The sequence below is a fragment of the Macrotis lagotis genome, chromosome 8, assembly GCF_037893015.1.
Source record: "Macrotis lagotis isolate mMagLag1 chromosome 8, bilby.v1.9.chrom.fasta, whole genome shotgun sequence".
Taxonomy (NCBI): Eukaryota; Metazoa; Chordata; class Mammalia; order Peramelemorphia; family Peramelidae; genus Macrotis; species Macrotis lagotis.
Window position 1 is genome coordinate 22783200 of NC_133665.1, and position 20792 is coordinate 22803991.

The 20792-nt window shown below is 33.7% G+C and overlaps 1 protein-coding gene across 6 annotated transcripts in view; it reads right to left on the reverse strand.

Annotated features, from left to right (window-relative positions):
- The window catches only part of SMARCA2 (SWI/SNF related BAF chromatin remodeling complex subunit ATPase 2), a 207231-nt gene that overhangs the window by 162298 nt on the left and 24141 nt on the right, over positions 1 to 20792 (reverse strand). For 5 of the 6 annotated variants that reach the window (XM_074196508.1, XM_074196507.1, XM_074196506.1 and 2 more), the window contains 2 exons: positions 18991 to 19092; positions 11579 to 11828 (listed from right to left, as the gene is read on the reverse strand). In XM_074196508.1, the coding sequence (XP_074052609.1) occupies positions 11579 to 11828; positions 18991 to 19092 (352 nt within the window). The remainder of the gene's footprint in view (positions 1 to 11578; positions 11829 to 18990; positions 19093 to 20792) is intronic. The other variant, XM_074196509.1, reaches the window with a different exon arrangement.

Below are 20792 nucleotides of genomic sequence, written 5' to 3' on the forward strand. Positions count from 1 at the left end.
GACCCCATTACCTTGTAAAATCTTAAAAAAAATCCTAAAGAGATCTTTCATTGTTATTGTTAAGTCATATTTGGTTCTTCATGACCCCATTTAGGATTTTCTTTTTGTTTTTGCTGTTTTTGGTTTATTTATTTTACATTATTACAATAATGTTGTTATAAGAATAAACATAAACCTCCCTCCCCAAGGAAGATGAGAATACTTAAGAATGGTGAGAGAGGGGGGAACTTCAGTCTGTGTTAAGATTCCAATGGCTCTGTCTCTGGGGTGAGTTACCTTTTTTATCATAAGTCCACCAGAGAAGTCGCTTCAATATTTTCCCCACAGTTGCTATTACTAGTTGTATTTCCCTCCACTCTATTCCTCCCCACTCTGATTTATTCTATTCTCCCTCTCCTTTCATCCTGTACCTGTCCAAAAGTGTGTTGTAACTGAGTACCCTCTCCCTCAATCTTCCCTCTCTCCTATCACCTATTCCCTCTTCCCTCCCCCCATTCTCCCTTATCCCATGCCTTTCTCCTCATTATTCTCTAGAGTAAGATAGATTTCTATACCCTATTAAGTGTGTATGTTATTTCCTCTCTGAGCCATTTCTGATGAGAATGAAGGCTCACTCATTCCCTCTTGCCTTCCCCACCTCCACTCTATTGAAAAAGCTTTTTTCTTGACTCTTATGTGAAATATCTTAGCCCCTTCTTCCTCTCCTTTCTCTTCCTCCCAGTACTTTCTTTTACCACCCATTGACTCCATCTTTTTACTATATTATACCTTTATATTCCACTCCTTCCTGTGCCCTGTCTATATATGCTCCTTCTAACATTTCTTATGAGAAAGTTAATATGAATTATCAGTATCTTCTTCCCATGAAGGAATACAAACAGTTCAATATCCTTAAGTTCCTCATAGTTAGTCCTTCTTGTCCATCTCCTCTATGCTTCACCAGAGTCCTGTACGTGAATCAAACTTTCTGTTCAGCTCTTGTTGTTTCAATAGTAAAGTTTGAAAGTGCCCTGTTTCATTGAAAATACATCTTTTCCCTTGAAAGAGGATATTCAGTTTTGATGGGTAGTTGATTCTTGGTTGTAAAACAAGATCTTTTGCCTTCCAGAATATCCCAATATTCCAATCCCTACGAGCCCTTAATGTAGATGTTGCCAGATCCTGTGTAATGCTGACTATAGAGCCATGGTAGTTAGATTTTTTGTTTCTGGAAGCTTTTAGTATTTTCTTTTTGACTTGGAAGTTTTAGAATTTGGCTATAATATTCCTGGAAGTTTTTCTGTTAGGATCTCTTTCAGGAAGTAACTGGTGAATTCCCTCAATTTCTATTTTACCATCTGCTCCTAGGATCTCAGGATAATTTTGTTATATTATTTTTTTTCAGGTTTTTGCAAGGCAAATGGGGTTAAGTGGCTTGCCCAAGGCCACACAGCTAGGTAATTATTAAGTGTCTGAGGTTGGATTTAAACTCAGGTCCTCCTGACTCCAGAGCCAGTGCTCTATCCGCTACACAATCTAGTTAGTTGCCCCCTCACTTGCTTTTAATTGGAATTTTTACCTCTCTGAAATATTTCAAACATCTATTCCTGAGTGCCTTTAAAATTGTACCACCTCCAGCATATGCTTCTTCTTAATATATATTATTAAAGATAAACATATATTATATGTATACATACATATATCTAAATGTATCTGTATATATGCAAATACATACATTTACATATATATGTATATATGTAGTATAAATAGTGATAGGGATAAGGATAGGGACAGAACAGAGAGCGATAGAAATAGAAAGAGAGAGAAAGAGATGTCTGGTGGAATGTGATAGTTAAGCCTAAAATCATTGTCTCTCATGTGCTATATATTAAGGAGAAACAATACTAAACCAAACAAAAATAGTAAGTACAGTACAGCAGAGATCTGTACTAGGGACTAAACAATTTTGAGGGGAAAGTAAAGGAAAAAAAGGAAGATATCAATCAAAGGTAAATATTGGGTCTTCTTATTATCTCCCCCCCAAAAAAAACTGACCAAGAAAATATTATGAATAACTATTGAGCCAAGATGTCTAGGTCATGTTACCAGTGAAAGGGAAGAACAGATGTTTTCTCCAATCCTTATAACCTCTTGAACCTCTCTAAAATAGGAAATATTTACAAGAGATAACTTCCAGTTGTCTCTATAGTCTATGTTACAAAGAACCACCATGAAGTAAAAACCCAGTGAGCAAAAGTGAGAGGGTCAGTCTCTAGCCACTAAGGTCCTGACACCTAGCATTTTCTCCCCTGCCACCCTTTGGACAGGCTGAACAAACTAAGCCACAGGTTTGAATCACACTGACGTCTATCCACCAGACTCCATCCAGTACTGTAAATTGGGCTGCAACATCAAGCGATGTTTTGTGCTGCAATAGAACTCAGTCAAAGAATTTGGGAATGGGGAAAAGGAGGCAAGGGTTTTTCCATGTGTGGTTGTGTAACCCTCTACTAAGCCAAGGGAATGTGACCAACACCTAGCTAGGGCCTTATCTGTCACCCTAGAAAGTCATTTGAGTCAAAATCTGAGGTAGTGAAATGTGAGGTAGTGAGGCTGGGTTGACTTTTGGTCCAGTCTCCAGGAAAATCAAACTCAAAAGAAGTCAGAAAATGGGCAATAGGGGCATATGAGGAAAAGAGATTGAATTACCAAAGGTCTTAGAAGGAAGAAAACTTAGTGAAAAGAATGAACAAAAGCAAATAAACCAACAAGGAAATATTAATAAGAGAAGGGAATATGGTCTCCAGATCAGATACATGAATTCAGGACATTTTTATAAATAATGAAAGACAAAGGACAATGAATCAACACCTGATAAGGCAGAGGACCCTGTTAGATTCTCAAGAGACTACAGCATAACATCAAAGTAACCTTTAGTTGCTTCAAAGAGAAATGAATATTGTGAAAGCAAAAATTTATAACCTGTACAGCAGAAATAATTGGAAGAATAGGAAAATTTGAATCCATAGAGGCCAGTCACATCAAAGAAACAAAAGAGAGAAATGATTGCTTGGGAAGGCAAATACACAGAAGTAAAGGATGAAGGAGGAGGAGGAGGAGGAGGAGGAGGAGGAGCAGAAGCAGAAGCAGATGACAAAGAAGATGATGAAGAAGAAAAAGAAGAAAAAGGAGAAAGAAGAAGGAAAAAGAAGGAAGAAGGAAAAAGAAGGAAAACAAAGGAAGAAGAAGGAAGAAGAAGAAAAAGAAGGAGGGGGAGGAAGGAGAAGAAAAAGAAGAAAAAAGAGGAAAAAGAATGAAGAGGAGGAGGAGGAGGAGGAGGAGGAGGAGGAGGAGAAAGAGAAAGAAAAGAGGGAAAAGAAGAAACAGTAGCAATAAGGTCAACAAAAACTATTATCTCCAAATAAGTAAACCATATTGATCTCATAAACCAGATGTGTAGGGAAAGTTTAAGATTTCTGATTCTTTCAGAATAAGTTTTTTTTTTTTTAAAAAAAGCAACTGATATTTTAATGCAAAAAAATAATATAAGAAAATTGCCCGGAACTTCTGAACAAAGTACCAATCAAAAGAAGTTCTAGATAACCTCCAGAGGGAAAAAGCACTCTACTAACTACTGATATTTGTGTCTGGGGTTTTTGGTACATGGGTAGAAACTCTGTGGATACAGAAAAGACTTACACAGACAGTGTACAGAGAAATTGTGTTCTGTATCAGTGAAATGGTTATCCCCATCATTGAGGACAAGTTACTGAAGTATTGAATCCCTCAAATTATTGAAGTTCCTTTGTCAAATTTGATCACCTTTCTTTAAACACATTCTGCTTTTCAGTTTTAGACTTCATGGTAATTGTTTCCATACTATTAATAACATTGTTTACAAGAGAACATTAGAGAATTTCTAGTAAATATATTTCATTTTTTATCAATTTACTGTCTTCTCTTCTGGCCTAATAATAATCTTGGGATAACTGATTTAGTTGCCTCTAATACCTAGCTCTCTTCAGGATCACTTTCCCTTCTACTATTTTTCACTTTTTTGTGAGATAGTACTGTTCATAGTCTTCCACCACCTCCTTCATAATGTTTTGCAGTCAATCAGTCTGTCAAAAAAATATTTTTATGTGCTTACCATGTGAAAAACACTGTAATAAGCTCAAGGGACCTAAAGAAAGGTAAAAGACCATTTCTATGCTTAAAGAATTCACAATCAATGGAGGAAACAACATTCTAACTACATAAACACAAGCTATACATACATATATATATATTCTAAATAGTGTTACCCTTAACAGCAATATCTTTTTACTTGTCCAAGAGATTGTTTCTAACCTATCGATTTCTTGGTCATTTTAATCTCCTCCTTGTGTGGTAATTACTTCACATATCAGTTAAACTTCTCTAAAAAGTGATAATAATAAACAATACGATTAATTTATTTTTAAATCAAATTAAAAATTTAAATGAACAATAATCAATTTTCTCTCCCTCTTACCATCATTCATGAAAAAAAGAAAAACTTTGTGACAAAATAGGCATAGTCAAGCACAACATGTTCTTGAATTGGCTATGTCCAAAAACTAAATATCTTATTCAACATCATGAGTTCATCATCTGTCAGGAGATAGATATCATTCTTTATCATCAATTCTCTGGAAGCATTGTTGGTAATTGAAATAATAAGGGCTATTATGTCTTCCCAAGTTGTTTTTTACCATGTTACTGTATATATTGTTCTATTTGTTCTGCTCACTTCATTCTGCATCCAGTTGTCATTACTTATAGCCCTCCATTTCATTCACTTACTAAAATTTCTTCAGGCATTCCTCAATTGATGTGTATGCCCTTGGTTTCCAGTTCATTGCTACAACAAAAAGAACTGCTGAACATATGAATCCCTTTCCCCTTTTTATTTTTTTTTGTCTCATCAATATTGCCAGTTCAAAGCAATAACAACAGTTTGATGACTTTTGGGGTATCATTTCACATTGCCCTCTAGAATTTACACCCAAAGTATATGAATGTTTTATTTTTAGTTGCTTTTTTAGTTTCTTAGAATCATCAACACTTGTCATTTGTTCTTTTTTGTCTTTCCCAGTTTCCAAATCACTAGTAATTAGAGAAATAAAAGTTAACTTCATTTAACTTCATAGCTGATTTAACTTTCATTTCTCTAATAACCAGTAATTTGGAGCATTTTTCATATGATTATTGATTGGTTGGAATTCTTTAAACATTGCATGTTCATATCCTTCAACCATTTATTAGTTAGAGAATGGCTTTTATTCTTAGAAATCTTGGAAAGGAAACCTCTCTATCATAAAAACTTGCTGTAAAGATTTTTCTCCAGTTACCTGCTTCCCTTTTTAGTTGCCATAGTTTTGTTTGTGTAAACACATCTTCATTTTATGTAATCAATATTGTCCATGTCTTTACTTTTTATTCATTTCCCATTCTTCAAGTTGATAATTTGTTTAAATAGGACTGAGCTGCTGCAATACAAACAGTGTATTTTCATCCTTATCTTTTCTAATTTAATCTTGAATTTGATCATTTTTTTAAGGAGGCAACGATTTAACTGTACAAAAAGAAAATCCTGAAATGACTTCTGAATAACTAAACCTTTATCTGTTATCATGTGGTCATTTTTATCTGTGATGTCATTCAGTGATCATCAAGATAATTACTTTTTTATTCTATTCTCAAAAAAAATCAAGAGATATATATGTATGCATACATGTATAACACATATATGTATGTATGAGAAGCCTCTGAGTATTCTCATAGAACTTTATCCTTTCTATTTCTTTATCCCTTTAGCATCCTCTACTACAGTCATCTTCACATTTAAGTCACCAAATTCCTAAGGATTTACTAACTTGTTTTAGAGGGTATTGTCATGTTCTTGGTAGAATCTCTCTCTTCTTCATCTTGCAACAGATATTAGTCAAGACTTACAATTATCTCCATGGTGGTCATTCTGCTTACCAGGGGTATAAGGCAAAAATGACTAAAAATAAAGAAATTCTGCCAAACAGCTTTGTTTGCTTTTCCATGGAGAACTTATGATCCATCCTTCCATGCAATTTCTGGGTTCATTTATAGTAGTTCTGTCAATATGGATGCAGTCAGTTCCACTAGTAGTGATGATAGGATTATAAGGTCATAGATTTATTACTACAAGGTGTCTTAAAGGTCACTGAATCCAGACCCTCATTTTACAGATGAGGAAACTATAGACTGGTGGAGTGACTTGCCTAGTCTCACACAGTTAGGGAATATATGGTATGAGGTTTAAATCTTGGGTTTCCTGACTTCACATCCAATAAATACCCAGACCTCTACCTTATGTTGTAGTTACACTCATATTTGTGGATAGGTAAAATCCACATAATTATTAAGTTCTTTTCCCCTTCTGAGCACTTGACCAGTATCACTGCAAAAGAGAATTTGCTAAGATGGTGTTTCATGGCCACAGCTCTGATCATCTTGTGGCCAACCTGCTGGTTACAACGCACTCTGTACTTAGTTAAGCTGGCCCTAGAACAGCAAGAACACTCTGTCACTGGGACCACAGCAGCTGGGTAGATCTTGCCAAGGCTATGCTTCCTTGGCACAGGCTTCCAGAAGCCAGGGTGACCTACATGCTAAGAGGAGGCATTTGAGCAAGGCCTCTGTGAGATAGTAGCAAGAATAAAACATTACACAGCACTTTGCAAAGTGCTTTCCACAGAGTAACCCTATGAGTTACTCAATCCTAGAATTATTATACCTACTTTTTACAGATGATGAAACTGAGGCTAAGAAATGCAAAATGACCCCCTTAGAGTCACCCAAAAAGAAAGTATTGAAACAAGATTCAAAGACCCAGACCCAGGGATGGCAATTCCTAGTCCTGTGCTCTTTTCTATTATACAATGCCATGAAAAATTATCCTCTTCAGAAAAATGGCTTGGCATTTTTTTGCTGTTGTTAATATAAGTCTTCATTTTAAGTAATGCTCCTCTACAGACAATTTCATCTGCCATCAATGGGATACAGCAGGTAGTCTGATAAAGAGATTCCAGATTCTAAACTTCCTGAAACAACAACAAGGATGTAATACTGCATAACTGCAGGAGACTCATTTAGCCTCCTCAGGAGTACAGAAAATTGAAACAGAATTAGGTCAGTCAGGTTTTTCATACAGATTGAACAGTAAATCAAGAGAGGTTACTGCTCTGGCAAGGAAGGGAGTTCCATTAAAGGCAACAGATATTTGTTCAGGTCCAGAGGAGAAGTTTATGATTCCTGTAGGAGAGTTATTTGTACAGAAAATGACACTGGTACATTCTGTTCCTTCAAGTAGCAAGTAGCCTTATACTTGGGGTGGGGGTGGGGGACCTCAATATGATATTTTGGGCAACTCTGTATGTAATGGATCTGCCTGTAATTTCTGAGAATGAATTTTAGAATATCAATGGTAATGATATGTATAAAAAAATTCAAAAGATATCTTATTTTTTCCTCATAAATCAGAATGCTCTTGTACTTATACCAAATCCTGAAAGAATGTAAAATAAAACTATGACTTCTATGTCAATGACTGCATTCTCATATAAATCCATATGAGAGCAAGCAATTTATAATCTAATAATAATAATAGTACTAAGATCTGTAGAATGGCAGTTTGAATACTAATTTAGTAAATAAATGAATAAATGTCAAATAAGTAAGTAGAAGAAATACTTTTCAGTCAAGAGTGCAAAAGCTTCACTTTATGGAATGCCTCCAAAGAAGAACAAATGTGAGCAATATAGCCAGTTGTATCATAAAAGAGTGAGAGAAAAGAATGAAAGTTTACAGGAATCCTCCAAGCCCTGGGACAGTACAGATGGAGAAAATCTGAGTGATAACTTATATGGAATAGCAGACCGAAGACACATAATAACTATCACTGCCTTAGCCCAACCAAAAGAATTCCCTTGCACGTCTTATTGTATTATATAACACCCAAGTATGGAACTGTTGGCCAGTTTCTATACAAAGAGCCTTCATTCTTTTTTTTAAAAAAAATCCTGCCTTTTGTTGGCTGATGGAAGCTTCTACTACCCAGAGCAGGCTTGGATTCTTTGAGTTCCCTATAACAGACAACCCACTCTGCAAGGATTTTACTGTACCTTCCGTTTACATTAGACACATAAGCTCTCCCCATTAATCCTTTTCTGTAACTTTGTTAAAACTATTTTTGCTTCTTTACATGTTTGTAGCTTTCATTGCCACATTGTTTCTGTTACCCTCAAATTTGGACTTTCAATGATACAACAAACAGTAAGTATTTATATTTCATACTTTCTTTAAACAACTAGGGGGCACAACAAGTTAATTAAAAAAGAAAATATTCTTACAATCTTTTTACTTACTTTAGACAAGGCAAGTAGTATTCCTAAAAGTAAAGAAACGATCAATTTTAAAAGAATTTTCTGACAAGATTTTTGACCAAAAGAAATTTATCCAATTACAAAAGCGGGATTATTTCAATTTTGCTCTAGTCCTCTAATGAACGCCTCTTTGCATCTACTGAAGAAAAATACTAAAGGTTATGACGTCACTCAATCATAAGAAGAACAAGAAGAAAAGAGTTCTTAGCTGCCTTTAACAAATGGTTAGGGAATTTAATCTGACTTTTTTAATAACAATACATTTAACTAATCTCTACCATGAGCAATTTATCTTCATCTAGGCAGAAAATGACTATTGCATCACCACCAAAGAAGATAAAAGATTCTCCTTATAATGTTGCCAAAGCAAACCAATCCTTCTGTCATGGATGAAAACCACCATAGATGTAGCAAAGGACCATTCCACTCTATGGAAAGACTCCTGCTTAGATTAATGATTTCCAAAGCAAAGCAGCTTTATAAAAAGGGAGACATTTGTTGAGCAATAAAAGAATAAAGAAGCACCATTTCACACAATTCTCAGAGCTCATAATTTAAAAGACACTGACAGCTACAATTTTTTATTAATACAGGATTGGAGGGGGGAAAGCTCTTTACACATTACACGAGCTTTAAATTATACCATACAATGCCGTACATTATGCATCTGGGGCCATTTGTTAAGACCAACATAGCACGTTACTCTCAAAACGGTATTTAAAGTGAGTTCCTTGTAAGCATGGTACCCATTAAAGTTCTGGCACCATCTCAAGCCCCCAAAAGAAGTCTAATAATGTGCACCTGGGCAGATTATACAACCTCCCCCAAAAGACAAAATTAGGGGAGGGAAAAAACAAAAAGTGATAAAGTGGAAAGTTTATGCTAATAAACTTTACAATATAATAGCAAATAATATAATAAAAAAATTTAAATAACAAAATTAAATATATAAGTAGCAAAACAATGAAATATAAATTACTATAATATAGCTACATAAAATTTAACTATGTAATAGTATATGATGTAGTAAATTTTTATTATGAAATCATAAAATATATTTAATAATTATGTAGTATTAAATCCTACATGATACATAAGGTAATTTTATATATAATAATAAAATTATCATCATCATGCAATATCTATCAGTCTATTAATATGACTTCAAGTGTATGAAGACTGAATAGAATGTTGGAAATATATCAAAGGAATCATATACCTTAAGTGAAAGGTAAACATTAGATAAAAGGTCTGATGAAAATGTAGTATATATCAAAATAATACACCCCTGAATGGGAATTAATGAACTAATTGGAGGGGAGATGATGGAAGTACCTTTGGGAGATGTTCAAAGAAGACAGGAATGGAAGTAATGTTGCAGGGGTAGCAGAGCTAGGCACAAAAAGGTCACAAAGTTGACAAAGAGGCAGAATATAATGGGAATGGGAATAGGGCAACTTTGAGGAAACCCAGGAGTTCTCTTTGTGCTAAAAACCAATAATTTGAGAAATTCTTCACTTGGCTCACTGATAATTTCACCTTTTAGGAAGCAGAAGAAATGAGGGAACTGCTCCCCTGAATCAGACCCTGATCAAGAAAAGGAATTAGCAATAAATGGTGAAATAAATGAAAGATACTTTAGAAAGAAGTGAATATAAATCTTAGAGTATATGATAGATAGAGGAGAATGTAAGGAACAGTTGGCCTCATCATGTAGACTTCTTGAGAACAAATTTGAAAGAATTCAGAGAAAAGATATAATCTTATAACCCAACATTCTACAAAGGAGGAATAGGAGAAGCTCAAGAATGAAATTCTGATGACACAAACACAACTGATTCCAATGAAGAAGAAAAGGAAGAACCATTGAGATGAATGTGGCTCCTCAGGGAACTTGGCAACAAACTAGAATTTTTAAAAGTCATAAGTAGAAGATAGATACTTGTTCAGATGACAGGATGAATATGAAGTGGCATGCCTCTGTAAGAGAAATGTCAAGAGGACTAAAGCCAAGAGTGTTAAAGCTTCTGATAAATGTTAAAGAGGAACCCTCAAAGTCTCTTCTAGTTGCAATGAAAGCAAGAAGAAGCTCTAGGACTGAATTAGACAACAGTGTGAGGTGGATGGGACATTTGGGGATAAGTGGAAATTTAATTTAATTCCCACTTTACTTCTGTAACTTCTTTCAAGACAAAAGAATGACCTAAAATTAAAAGGAATTTTAAAAAACGCATAAAGATGAATAGATGATGTCAAGGAAGTTCCAACATACCCAAAGGGAGTTCAAATCATCAGACTTGGACAAATGGATACATTCTCAAGGTACTGAAAAGACTTATAAAGGCAGAACTGTTTCCAGTGATCCTCTCAAAAAGTCAGGGAAAATAAGAGTGCTAACACAGGACTGGAGACAGGCAAACATACTGGATACTAAAGACAACAGATACATCAACATGCACTCTAATCTTAGCTAAGGGGTGTTACTTGATTCAACAAAGAATATTGTGAAAATGATGATTAGGCTTGTGTAAATATAAGTTATTACTATTTTTCATTTCTATCTGCTCCAATGCTTTGTCAAATATTTTCACTAACATTAGACCTCTTCCATCCTTTCCTTCTTTGGCCACCATAAAAGAAAATCAAAAAGGATAGTGACCTACAGCTGTACTTCTGGAAACATGTTAAAAATGAAAGTACTTTAAGAGTGATGATTTTTTCCTTCATTCTCAAAGAACATAACATTAGGGAGGTGACATCATAACCATGTGAATTGGATTTGAGTGAGGCAATTTGGGTTAAGTGACTTGCCCAACATCACGAGCTAGTCAGTGTCTAAGGTGAATTTGAACTCCAACCTTCCTGACTTCAAGGCCAGTGCTATATTCACTGTGCCACTGAGCTGCCCACTCTAAGAGTAATAAGAGAAGGCAACATGATATAGTGTGGATTCAAATAATTCCTCTTCTAATGGCTAGCCAAATGATTGGGCAAAGTGCTTAACCTCTAAACCTCTGTTTCTTGTCTGTAAAATGGGGACTTATAAGAATCAAATAAAATAATGGTTTTAAAGCACTTGATGAACCATGAAGCATTATAAAAATGTAAGTTATTTATATTGTTATCATTGCTCATTTAAATTCTTAACTTTAATATCTTACCTGTATTCTCTCTCCTGGAGTATTTCAACAGGATCCAGTCCCTGTGGTTTCTGAATGGGGCTAATGCGATTTTGCTTTTGTTGTAGCTGAACCACAGGTGAAGGCTGCCCAGGAGTTGGCTGGGGCACAGAAGGTCCAGGCAGAGCAGCAGCTGGCTGAGCAGCTGGAGGGGCTGGTGAAGGTCTTCCACTTGGAGGTGGAACTGTAAGCTTTTGTGGGGTACTTTGAACATTCATATCTGGTGCTTGCCCTACAAAATTTAAAAGTTCATAAATAATAAACATCATAGACTTAATTTTACTTCATATAAATAAAAAAAATTGTCCTCCTTATGAATTTAAATAGGAAGGGTAAAAAAAAATCTTAAAAATCTAAAACAAACAAGGTCTGACCTCTGTCCCTATAGGGGAAAGATCAGTTCATCAATGAGTCCTTCAGAAAGTGAACCAAAAAATACCGTGATATAACAAAAATTATTTGTATTTTTAGATTTTAGCATTTCTAAACAGTAGATTCTAAAAGGAATTAACAGTTACAACCAACACTCATGAAAATTATGTAGTAGTATAGCTTCCATTAGATAAAAGGTGGAGGCTACCTTTATATCTACATAATGAAAAGCAGAGCAGTCCTTCCCAATAGAATTCAGTGCTAATTTGCAAAAATTTTATTAAAAGAGTTTTGATTCTTTGTATATAGAATTACAAATATGATTAGATTATGTATTTTTTTAGGTTTTTGTAAGGCAATAGGGTTAAGTGGCTTGCCCAAGGCCACAACTAGGTAATTATTAAGTGTCTGAGGTTGGATTTGAACTCAGGTACTCCTGACTCCAGAACTGGTGCTCTATCTGCTGTGCTACCTAGCCACCCCTAGGTTATGCATTTCTGAAGAAAACCAATTTATTAATTTTTATTTGTTCTCTAAAACACAACTCAACATTTAAAGGTATATCTATATCTATATCTATATCTGTATCTGTATCTGTATCTGTATCTACATCTGTATCTCTATCTCTATCTCTGTCTCTATCTATATCTATATCTATATACTGGGTCTTTAAAATAGATTTCTATCTCATAAATACATATAATGTAAATATTTTTATCTTACCACCACCAAGAAAAGAGTACAAAAATATTGTGAAACTTATTTTTCAAATCTATTAAGATTCTTCTTTTTTAAAAAAATTATCAAATATTAAGATAAAGATTTTCTCTCAGGTTTGACAACAAAAATAATGTATGTACATAGGCAGTCTAAAAAGCTTCATTTAAAGAATTAATGTCCTTGAGTTTAATATAGAAAATTAACTATTGTACCTTGCACATAATTTCAGATTTCTTTTTTAACATTGATTAGTTATTCTAATTTTTTTCTCTTCTTTTTCTTTTTAAAATTTTATCTTTTAAAAAATAACTATTTGTTATATGGGATCCACCTCTGGGAGGTAGGGGGGATGTTGGGGAACTATAAAAAAGGTATCAATAAAAACTTATTTTTTAGAAGACAAACGTATAAAAGCAAAATGGGAGTAAATTCAAATACTAAACACAGGTCAAAAGGAGGACTTCTCCCTTCATCTGCTATTTATCTGAAGTGCATTTTATCTATTTTTAAATTCTGAAAATTTTAAGTGAGCCTATCAAGAAGAAATAAAGTAAACTAAACATTGGTATTCACATTTTGATCATTAATACATTTCATTCTCCAAGTTCTACATAGCCCTCTTGAACAAGGCCGGCCAGAAAATTTATTCATTGTTAAAAGGAACTGATCTTTTAGAGACCAAAGAAGAGAATAATGAAGGATGACATAGTGATTAAGTATAATAATTTAAAACCTATTATTTTTTAAAACTGCATTTATTCAATCTCTACTGAGAACCATTTTGGAAATGGACTTAAATTAATGCCTAAGTTATAAATTATAGAAAGGATTCTGGCAAAAGGGTTTTTACAAACTAGAAAAGAGTACCAAAGAAAAATAAAACACTTTCTTATCTGTCTACCTAAGAAAGCCAAGAAGATGTAAGGGTAAAGAGAGCATCATGGCACAAGAATGACTAGGTTACTGCTTTAAGTTATTTCTTAGCTCTTTGTCTCCTCTGTTCTCCCCCCAAAACTGTAGCACTAAGAAATGTATTGGCAATTATAGCATTGTTATTAAAAACAGAGATTTTTGAGATAAACCTTTTCCTCCCTGAAAATAAGTTTTAATAACACACACACACACACACACACACACACACACACACCCCTACACATACTTTTTGTAATACTTATGACTTCTTTGTAATACTTTTGTATTACTTATGACTTCTTTCATCCATGAATAACAAAGCAGTATAAAAAGATTAAATCTCAGAACTGTTAAGCACTGAAATGAATTACTAAGGAAGGCTTCAGAGTCATCTTCCCTGGAGAACTTTAAATTAGGCCAGATTTTCATCTATATGTGATGGTTTAGGTGTGACCCAGTCCAAAAGGAAGGGAGATATTCACTTGATGATTTCTAAAGTATCTTTGAAACCTATGATTCCATGGATCCTTGCAACATTCCCAAGAATCAAAAGGCATTCACTATTGTTTTAAAGTTTAGTAGAGAAAACTTTATGTTTGATATAAGTAAGTGTCTGTGTAGGCATGATAAATAACATTTTTTAATAAAAACATCTCTGTCTTAGGAAAGTTAGAGGTGATGGGTGGATAAGAGGAAGAGAAAAATTGCTTATTAATTGAAAAAAAATTAAAGTTGAATGTAGATAGAAAGGAATATACTTTTCTTCTCTGCAGTACAAAGTACCCATGCAAAAATTGATCATATATTAGGGCACAAAAAACCTCACAACCAAATGAAGAAAGGCAGAAATATTAAATGCATCTTTCTCAGATCATGGTGCAATAAAAATTATATGTAATAAAGGGCCATAGAAAGGTAGACTAAAAATTAATTGGAAACTAAATAACCTAAAGAATGAGAAAAATCAAATAACAAATGATAGAAATAATTGATAATTTCATCCAAAAGAATGACTTAATGAGACAACATACCAAAACCTATGGGAGGCACCAAAGCAGTTGTTGGGAGAGATTTTATATTTCTAAATGCTTATGTGAATAAAATAGAGAGAGAGAGAGAGAGAGAGAGAGAGAGAGAGAGAGAGAGAGAGAGAGAAATAAAAATCAATTGGGCATTCGATCAAAAGAATCTCATTTCTAAAAGTTTTCATGAATATAACTCTCAAAATATTTTCTTACAAAACTGGGGTATATATATATATATATATATATAAATATATATATATATATAAAACAAATCAAGTACATATGAAACATAAAATAATGCTGTATTATATATATTAGTTGCCATATGTGATTGTGCTCACTTGTTTATGGTTTCTTCCTCTTAATAGTGATGCCACAGTATTAATACTATTGTTAATAGTAAGTTAATAGTATTAATAGTTAATTATAAAATAGTTAATTATAAAATAGCTAATAGTAAGTTAATAGTATTAATTAATTATTGTTAATAGTATTAATAGAGTAATAATAATAATAATAGTTTTAATAAAAGTAGCATCTTATAATGGATTTTAGGTGTATTCACTTGTCATATTTTAGACTTGTATTAATTTATGAAAATATAACCTAGAATCATCTATGGTCCCCCAAAATAAAACCAGTGCAGTTAGGATAGGTAATTAAAATGGAATAATGCTGTGCCATTAAAAAGGAAGGGATAGTTTCAAAGAAATTTTAGATAACTTGCATGAACTCAATTGGAGTTAAGAAGAACCATGTATATGTAAACAATAATCCTATAAAGAAGTCAATTTTTAGAAACTTAATAACTCTGATCAAAGATTTGACCAACCATGATTCCAGATGACCAATGAGGAGGCTGCTTATCTCCTGATAGAGAGGCAATGAAATAAAGGCATAGAAGGAAACATTTGTTTTGGAAATTGCCTATGCTAGAATTTGTTTTTTTTTTTACAATGTACACATTCCTAACAAGGTTTTCTTTATTCTTCTTTTGCAGTGGGTGGGGGAGGGGTAAGAGGAAGAGAAAATAAATGCCTGCTAATTAAAAAAATTAATAAAAAAGAAAAAAGTGAAGAAATCTGTAGTCTTTTGTTTGGGAATCTATTTCTTTTCCTTTGTTGACCCTAAAATCCATCTGGTATGGATGGCTAGTTTTCTAAGCCAGCTGGCTGCCATACAAAAATCCTTACCCTGCTGACTCACCCTTATGGCAAAGAGCTGAGAAATCTGAAACATGGAATTCTGTACCCTGAAATTCCTGGATTAAAACTAAAGAAGATTAACAGAATCTCAATGCTGGAAGGTGTCTCAGAGGCCACAAAATGAATCCATACCAGAACAAGAGAGTCTTCTCTAATTTATCCAACAAGTGACTTTACAATTCCAATGAACAGGAACTTATCCTATTCTACTTCTGGATATGTCTATTTTTTAGAAAGTTTCCCCCTATATTAAATCTAAATTAATTTCTTTATAATTTGTGACCCATGGTTCCTGCAACCAAAGAGAACAAAACTAATTCTTCTTTTAGATAGAAATTTCAAATTCTAGAAGCTAGCTATCACTTCAAAGCACTCCCTGTGGAATCAGAGATGTTGGGTTCAAAACATGTCTCTATTACTTACAACCTATGTGACCTTAAGGAAATCACAATTTCACTGGACTCAGTATGAACATCACTATAATGAGGGGGTTGGTCTCTAAAGTTCCACATGGCTCTATATCAAGATTTCTTAACCTGGAATATGAGAAGTTATTGTTTCAAAGTATATGATATTATAATTCAATAAAACTGGGGTTTTTTGTAATCTTGCATATTTATGTATTTAAAAGCATGATTCTGAAAAAGAACCATAGACTTCACCTGACTTTCAAAAAGTTGATGCTACAATAAGAGAGAACCCCTTTTCTTGATCCCTGATCCTATGTTTCCCTTCATAACTCGTTTATTCTCCAGGTTAAACATTCCCATTCTTTTAAACATTTTTTCACAACTCTGATAGCCCTTTCACTGGATTTTCCAATCTATCAATGTCCTTCATAAAATGTCCACCTAGAACTGAATCTGGAACTCTCCATATGATCTGTCAAGACAGCTTCTCTCCACTCCCAGATGCTATATATACCCTTTTTAATGTAATCTAATTTAATAATCTAATGCATTAGTTTCTTTGGTTGACATATCATACTGTTTGAGCTTGTAGTTTTCTAAATCCTCAGATCATTTTTAGATGTCTAGCTCTCCCATGATATATTTGTGCAGTTAACAGTTTTTTGGGGAAACTCAAGAGTACAATGATCATTCTATTTAAATTTCTTTTCATTAAATTCATCTCAGAGTTCTAGCCCCTCAAAAGTTTTTTGGGTGTTAGCTATCCCTTCAACACATGTCATCTTAAAAGTTGATGAGTTTGCCATATTAAACCCCATACAAATCATTTGCAAAAATGTTAAACAGCATAGGGCCAATCATTGCTCTCTAGGGCACTCCACTGGAGATATCCTTCCAAATTGGCATTAAATCATAAATGAATATCTTTAGTTTCAGATTTGTAAATATATCACCAAGTACATGTCTCTTCATTTTATCTAGAGCAAGAGACCTTTCAAATGCTTTTTTTAGATCTACATAATTTTCATCCACAGTGCTTCTCTGTTCTATTGATCTAGGAGAAATCTCCCTCCCACCCCCTCAAAAAAAATAAAGAATTAAGATTAAGATTTATGTGGTATTACATGTTCTTGCCAGAGTCATATAATCAATGCTTCCCTTTTTAGAAGGTCACTAACCATCCCTTTAATATATATCTTGGAACTTTGCCAAGAATTTAAGTCAAGCTCAGTGGATTATAGTTTCCAGATTTTTATTCTCTTTTGTTTTCAGAAACTTTAACTACAATCCTGTGTTACCTTTCGTATTTTTAATAATCTTTCAAAAATCAAGAGCATTGCTCTAATCACATCTGTTAGCTCTTTTCAAGAAGTAGTTTGGTATAATAGAGTGCCAAGTTCATATCCTAACTCTTGATCCTAGCCGTAGGACACTCAGCAAGTTGTTCAACCTCTTAGTCTAGAAAATGGGTATGTTATCTGTATGCTCACTTCAGAGATTGTTGTGGAGGCTTAACTGAAATAATGTTTGCCAAATGCTTTGGAAACTAAAAGATTCTATAAATGTCTATTATTATTTTCACCTAGGATGTAAATCATCTGATTCTGGAGATCTGAACTGATCTAGGTTAACTAAATACTTTCTTAATATCTTCCCAATTATCTTGGGTAGCAACTCTCTATTAGTTACTCTTGTTCTGTCTTTTCCAGTCCTAGCAGTACTTGCAAGACAATAGTTCATTTGAAATCCTCTGCAACGATAAGTGGTAAAATATGTCAGGCAAATGAAACATATACTAACTTAATTCACAATTTATGGATTCCTTCCATAAAAAGGTAAGATAATGGAAGAGAGGTTTGTTTGCTTGGACAAAATTTGTTTCCAAATGAACCAGTATTTTCTGGGCAAATATTTACAAGACCACTTTTAAAAGATGCAGGAGCTCCCCTCCTCCACAAAAGAAGATATTTTAAATTAACAAGATTTCACACTTTCATTTGCAATTACCTTTCTGGTTTTATTTTCATAATTAAATGTTCATGTTTATGTTTATTAGGTTCATAATAAAAAAATTAAATAAAAAAATTAAAGACCCAGTTCCTTCTTCAAAGAGCTTATCAATAAAGAAAATTCTTTTTTTTTTTGTAGTTTTTGTTTTGCAAGGCAACGGGTTTAAGTGGCTTGCCCAAGATCACACAGCTAGGTAATTATTAAGTGTCTGAGGCCAGATTTGAACTAAGGTACTCCTGACTCCAGGGCTGGTGCTCTATCCACTGTGCCTACCTAGCTGCCCCCAATAAAGAAAATTCTTGAAAAAGCACCACAGAAGTGGAAGACTTGATTTCATGACACAAAGTTGGCTTATTCATGATCAAAGGAAGTTCACTTTCAAACTATACATACATCTGTTTGTTGTATAACATCTAGTTCCTGTCCTACATTTTGTGACAACTTCCATTTAAAATAGCTAGGAAAATAGTGAACTGCAGAGTTCTCTACAATTAACTATTGCTCATGGCATAACAACTTATCCTTTTAGTTTTCAAACTTGTTCCTCAGGCAGCTTACATGTTTCACTCTGTGCTGAAATACTTCATGTGCGACTGCCTAACAGGAGAGAAGATATCTCTCATCTTCATAGGTAATTCAAAGATTGATAAATGATACAACATTCCTCCATACCTTAAATTTCTATTCCTTCTTACATAAAATTTAACTTTGTCTAAAGAATGAAATGCCTACGCCTTTACCTTCTGCCCATGTTTTAGGAGTCATTGTAGATGTGTGCCCTGGAATCCCTGATGTCTGTCCTGGCCCAGCTGGAGGTGTGCCAATTGGATGCATCCCTATGCCTGAATTCAAGAAATAAGGAAACAAACTTATTAAAATACATAGTCTTATATGCCCAGGATTTCTATGCATTGAGAAATCACACACTGCCTTCTGGCACACAAGGATATGCAAATAACAGTTTTTTGTATTAAATATGGATTTAAGTATATTCCACTGGGTGGAAAATAAATGTAATGAAGAGTATTTAAACTGAGCATACTAAAAAATAACATAACAAAAAGAAAGATAATAAAAATGGACAATAAAAATTATTTGAATTTCTTCCTTCCTTTAAAAAAAACCCTTTTAACCCTTTGCTTTTTTAATGTTTAAACTCTAAATGGAAGAGTAAAGCAAAATGAAAAGAAACATTCTAGGCTTTATTTAACTGATACTCAAGTCAGACAAGGCCATGTTCCATTAAAGAGCTGCTGTGACATTCCTCAGGTACATCTACTGAAGAGTAATTTAGTTTCAGGTTCTTATTTCTGGAATAAAATCATAATTCTCTCTTGTTGGATGTTTTGATGTCACATTTGGAGAATTATGACTTCAAGAGAATTATTTAAAAAAACTCTCAGTAAAAAGATCTTATTTTCAGTTTTCTACTGATGTACCTACATTAGTCTATTTATGATCTACAGACATATGAATCAATAACATTAAAAAGACAAAAAATAGACAAAGCCAAAAATATTCTAAATTAGAGATTTCTATAAGATTTTTGACCACAAAAATTCTGAAATATGCTGTAAAACATGGTTATGCATTTAAAATATTTATTTGCAATGAGATCATGGAATTCCTAGATCTAAAAATGAAAGTGATCCCTGAAGTCACCTAGGCTAATGCTCTGAGATCAGAGATGAGGTACCTAATTCTTCACATAGAGTAGAAAGTAGAAGCAGCAAAAGAAGGAAAAAAGAGATGCAGTCAAAGAGATGAAACGAAAATAAGAATGGTGCAGTAAAACAAGGGAGAAGAGAATTCTAAGAGGGATCATCTTGTATGCTATGACATGGCAAGGAAAATAAGGTCTGGGGAAAAATTCTTGGAAGGTCAAAGTCTTTGATGACTTGAACAAAGCTGTTTCAGTGGAATAATAGGGACAGAAATCAGATTATGGAACGTTCAATGATAGCTTAAAGACAGTAAGTAGAGTCTACTTATTTGATTTAAAAATTTCATGGTAAGTAAAATTGGCAAGGATGATAAAAGATGCAAAAAGTCAATGTTACAAAAACAGGTGGGAGACAGGCACATTAATAAACTATTGGTGAATCTATAACTAATTAACTGTTCTGATCTAATTGTTCTGAAAGAACAACTTAGAATCCATCACTGGACATATACTCCAAGGAAGTAATATATGGAATAGATACAAAAATATCCTTAGCATCACTTTTTGTGGCATTAAAAACAAACAAAAAAACCCAAAAGAAAGTGGGTACGCATCTGAACAAACTGGCATAAGAATGTAATGGACCATTACTGCACTATTAGAAATGACAAATGTGAGGGATTCACAGAAGCAAGGAATGATGTGTCCTAAATGATGCAGTAATGTGAACTGTAACCAGGAGATCAATATGCACAATGATCATAATAATGTAAATAAAAACAATAGTGAAAGGCAGCCAAACTCTGGTTAATTTTAATAACAATCTTGACATGAAATGACAACAGAATATGTTCTTCTTTTCTTGGTGGTAAGGTTTTA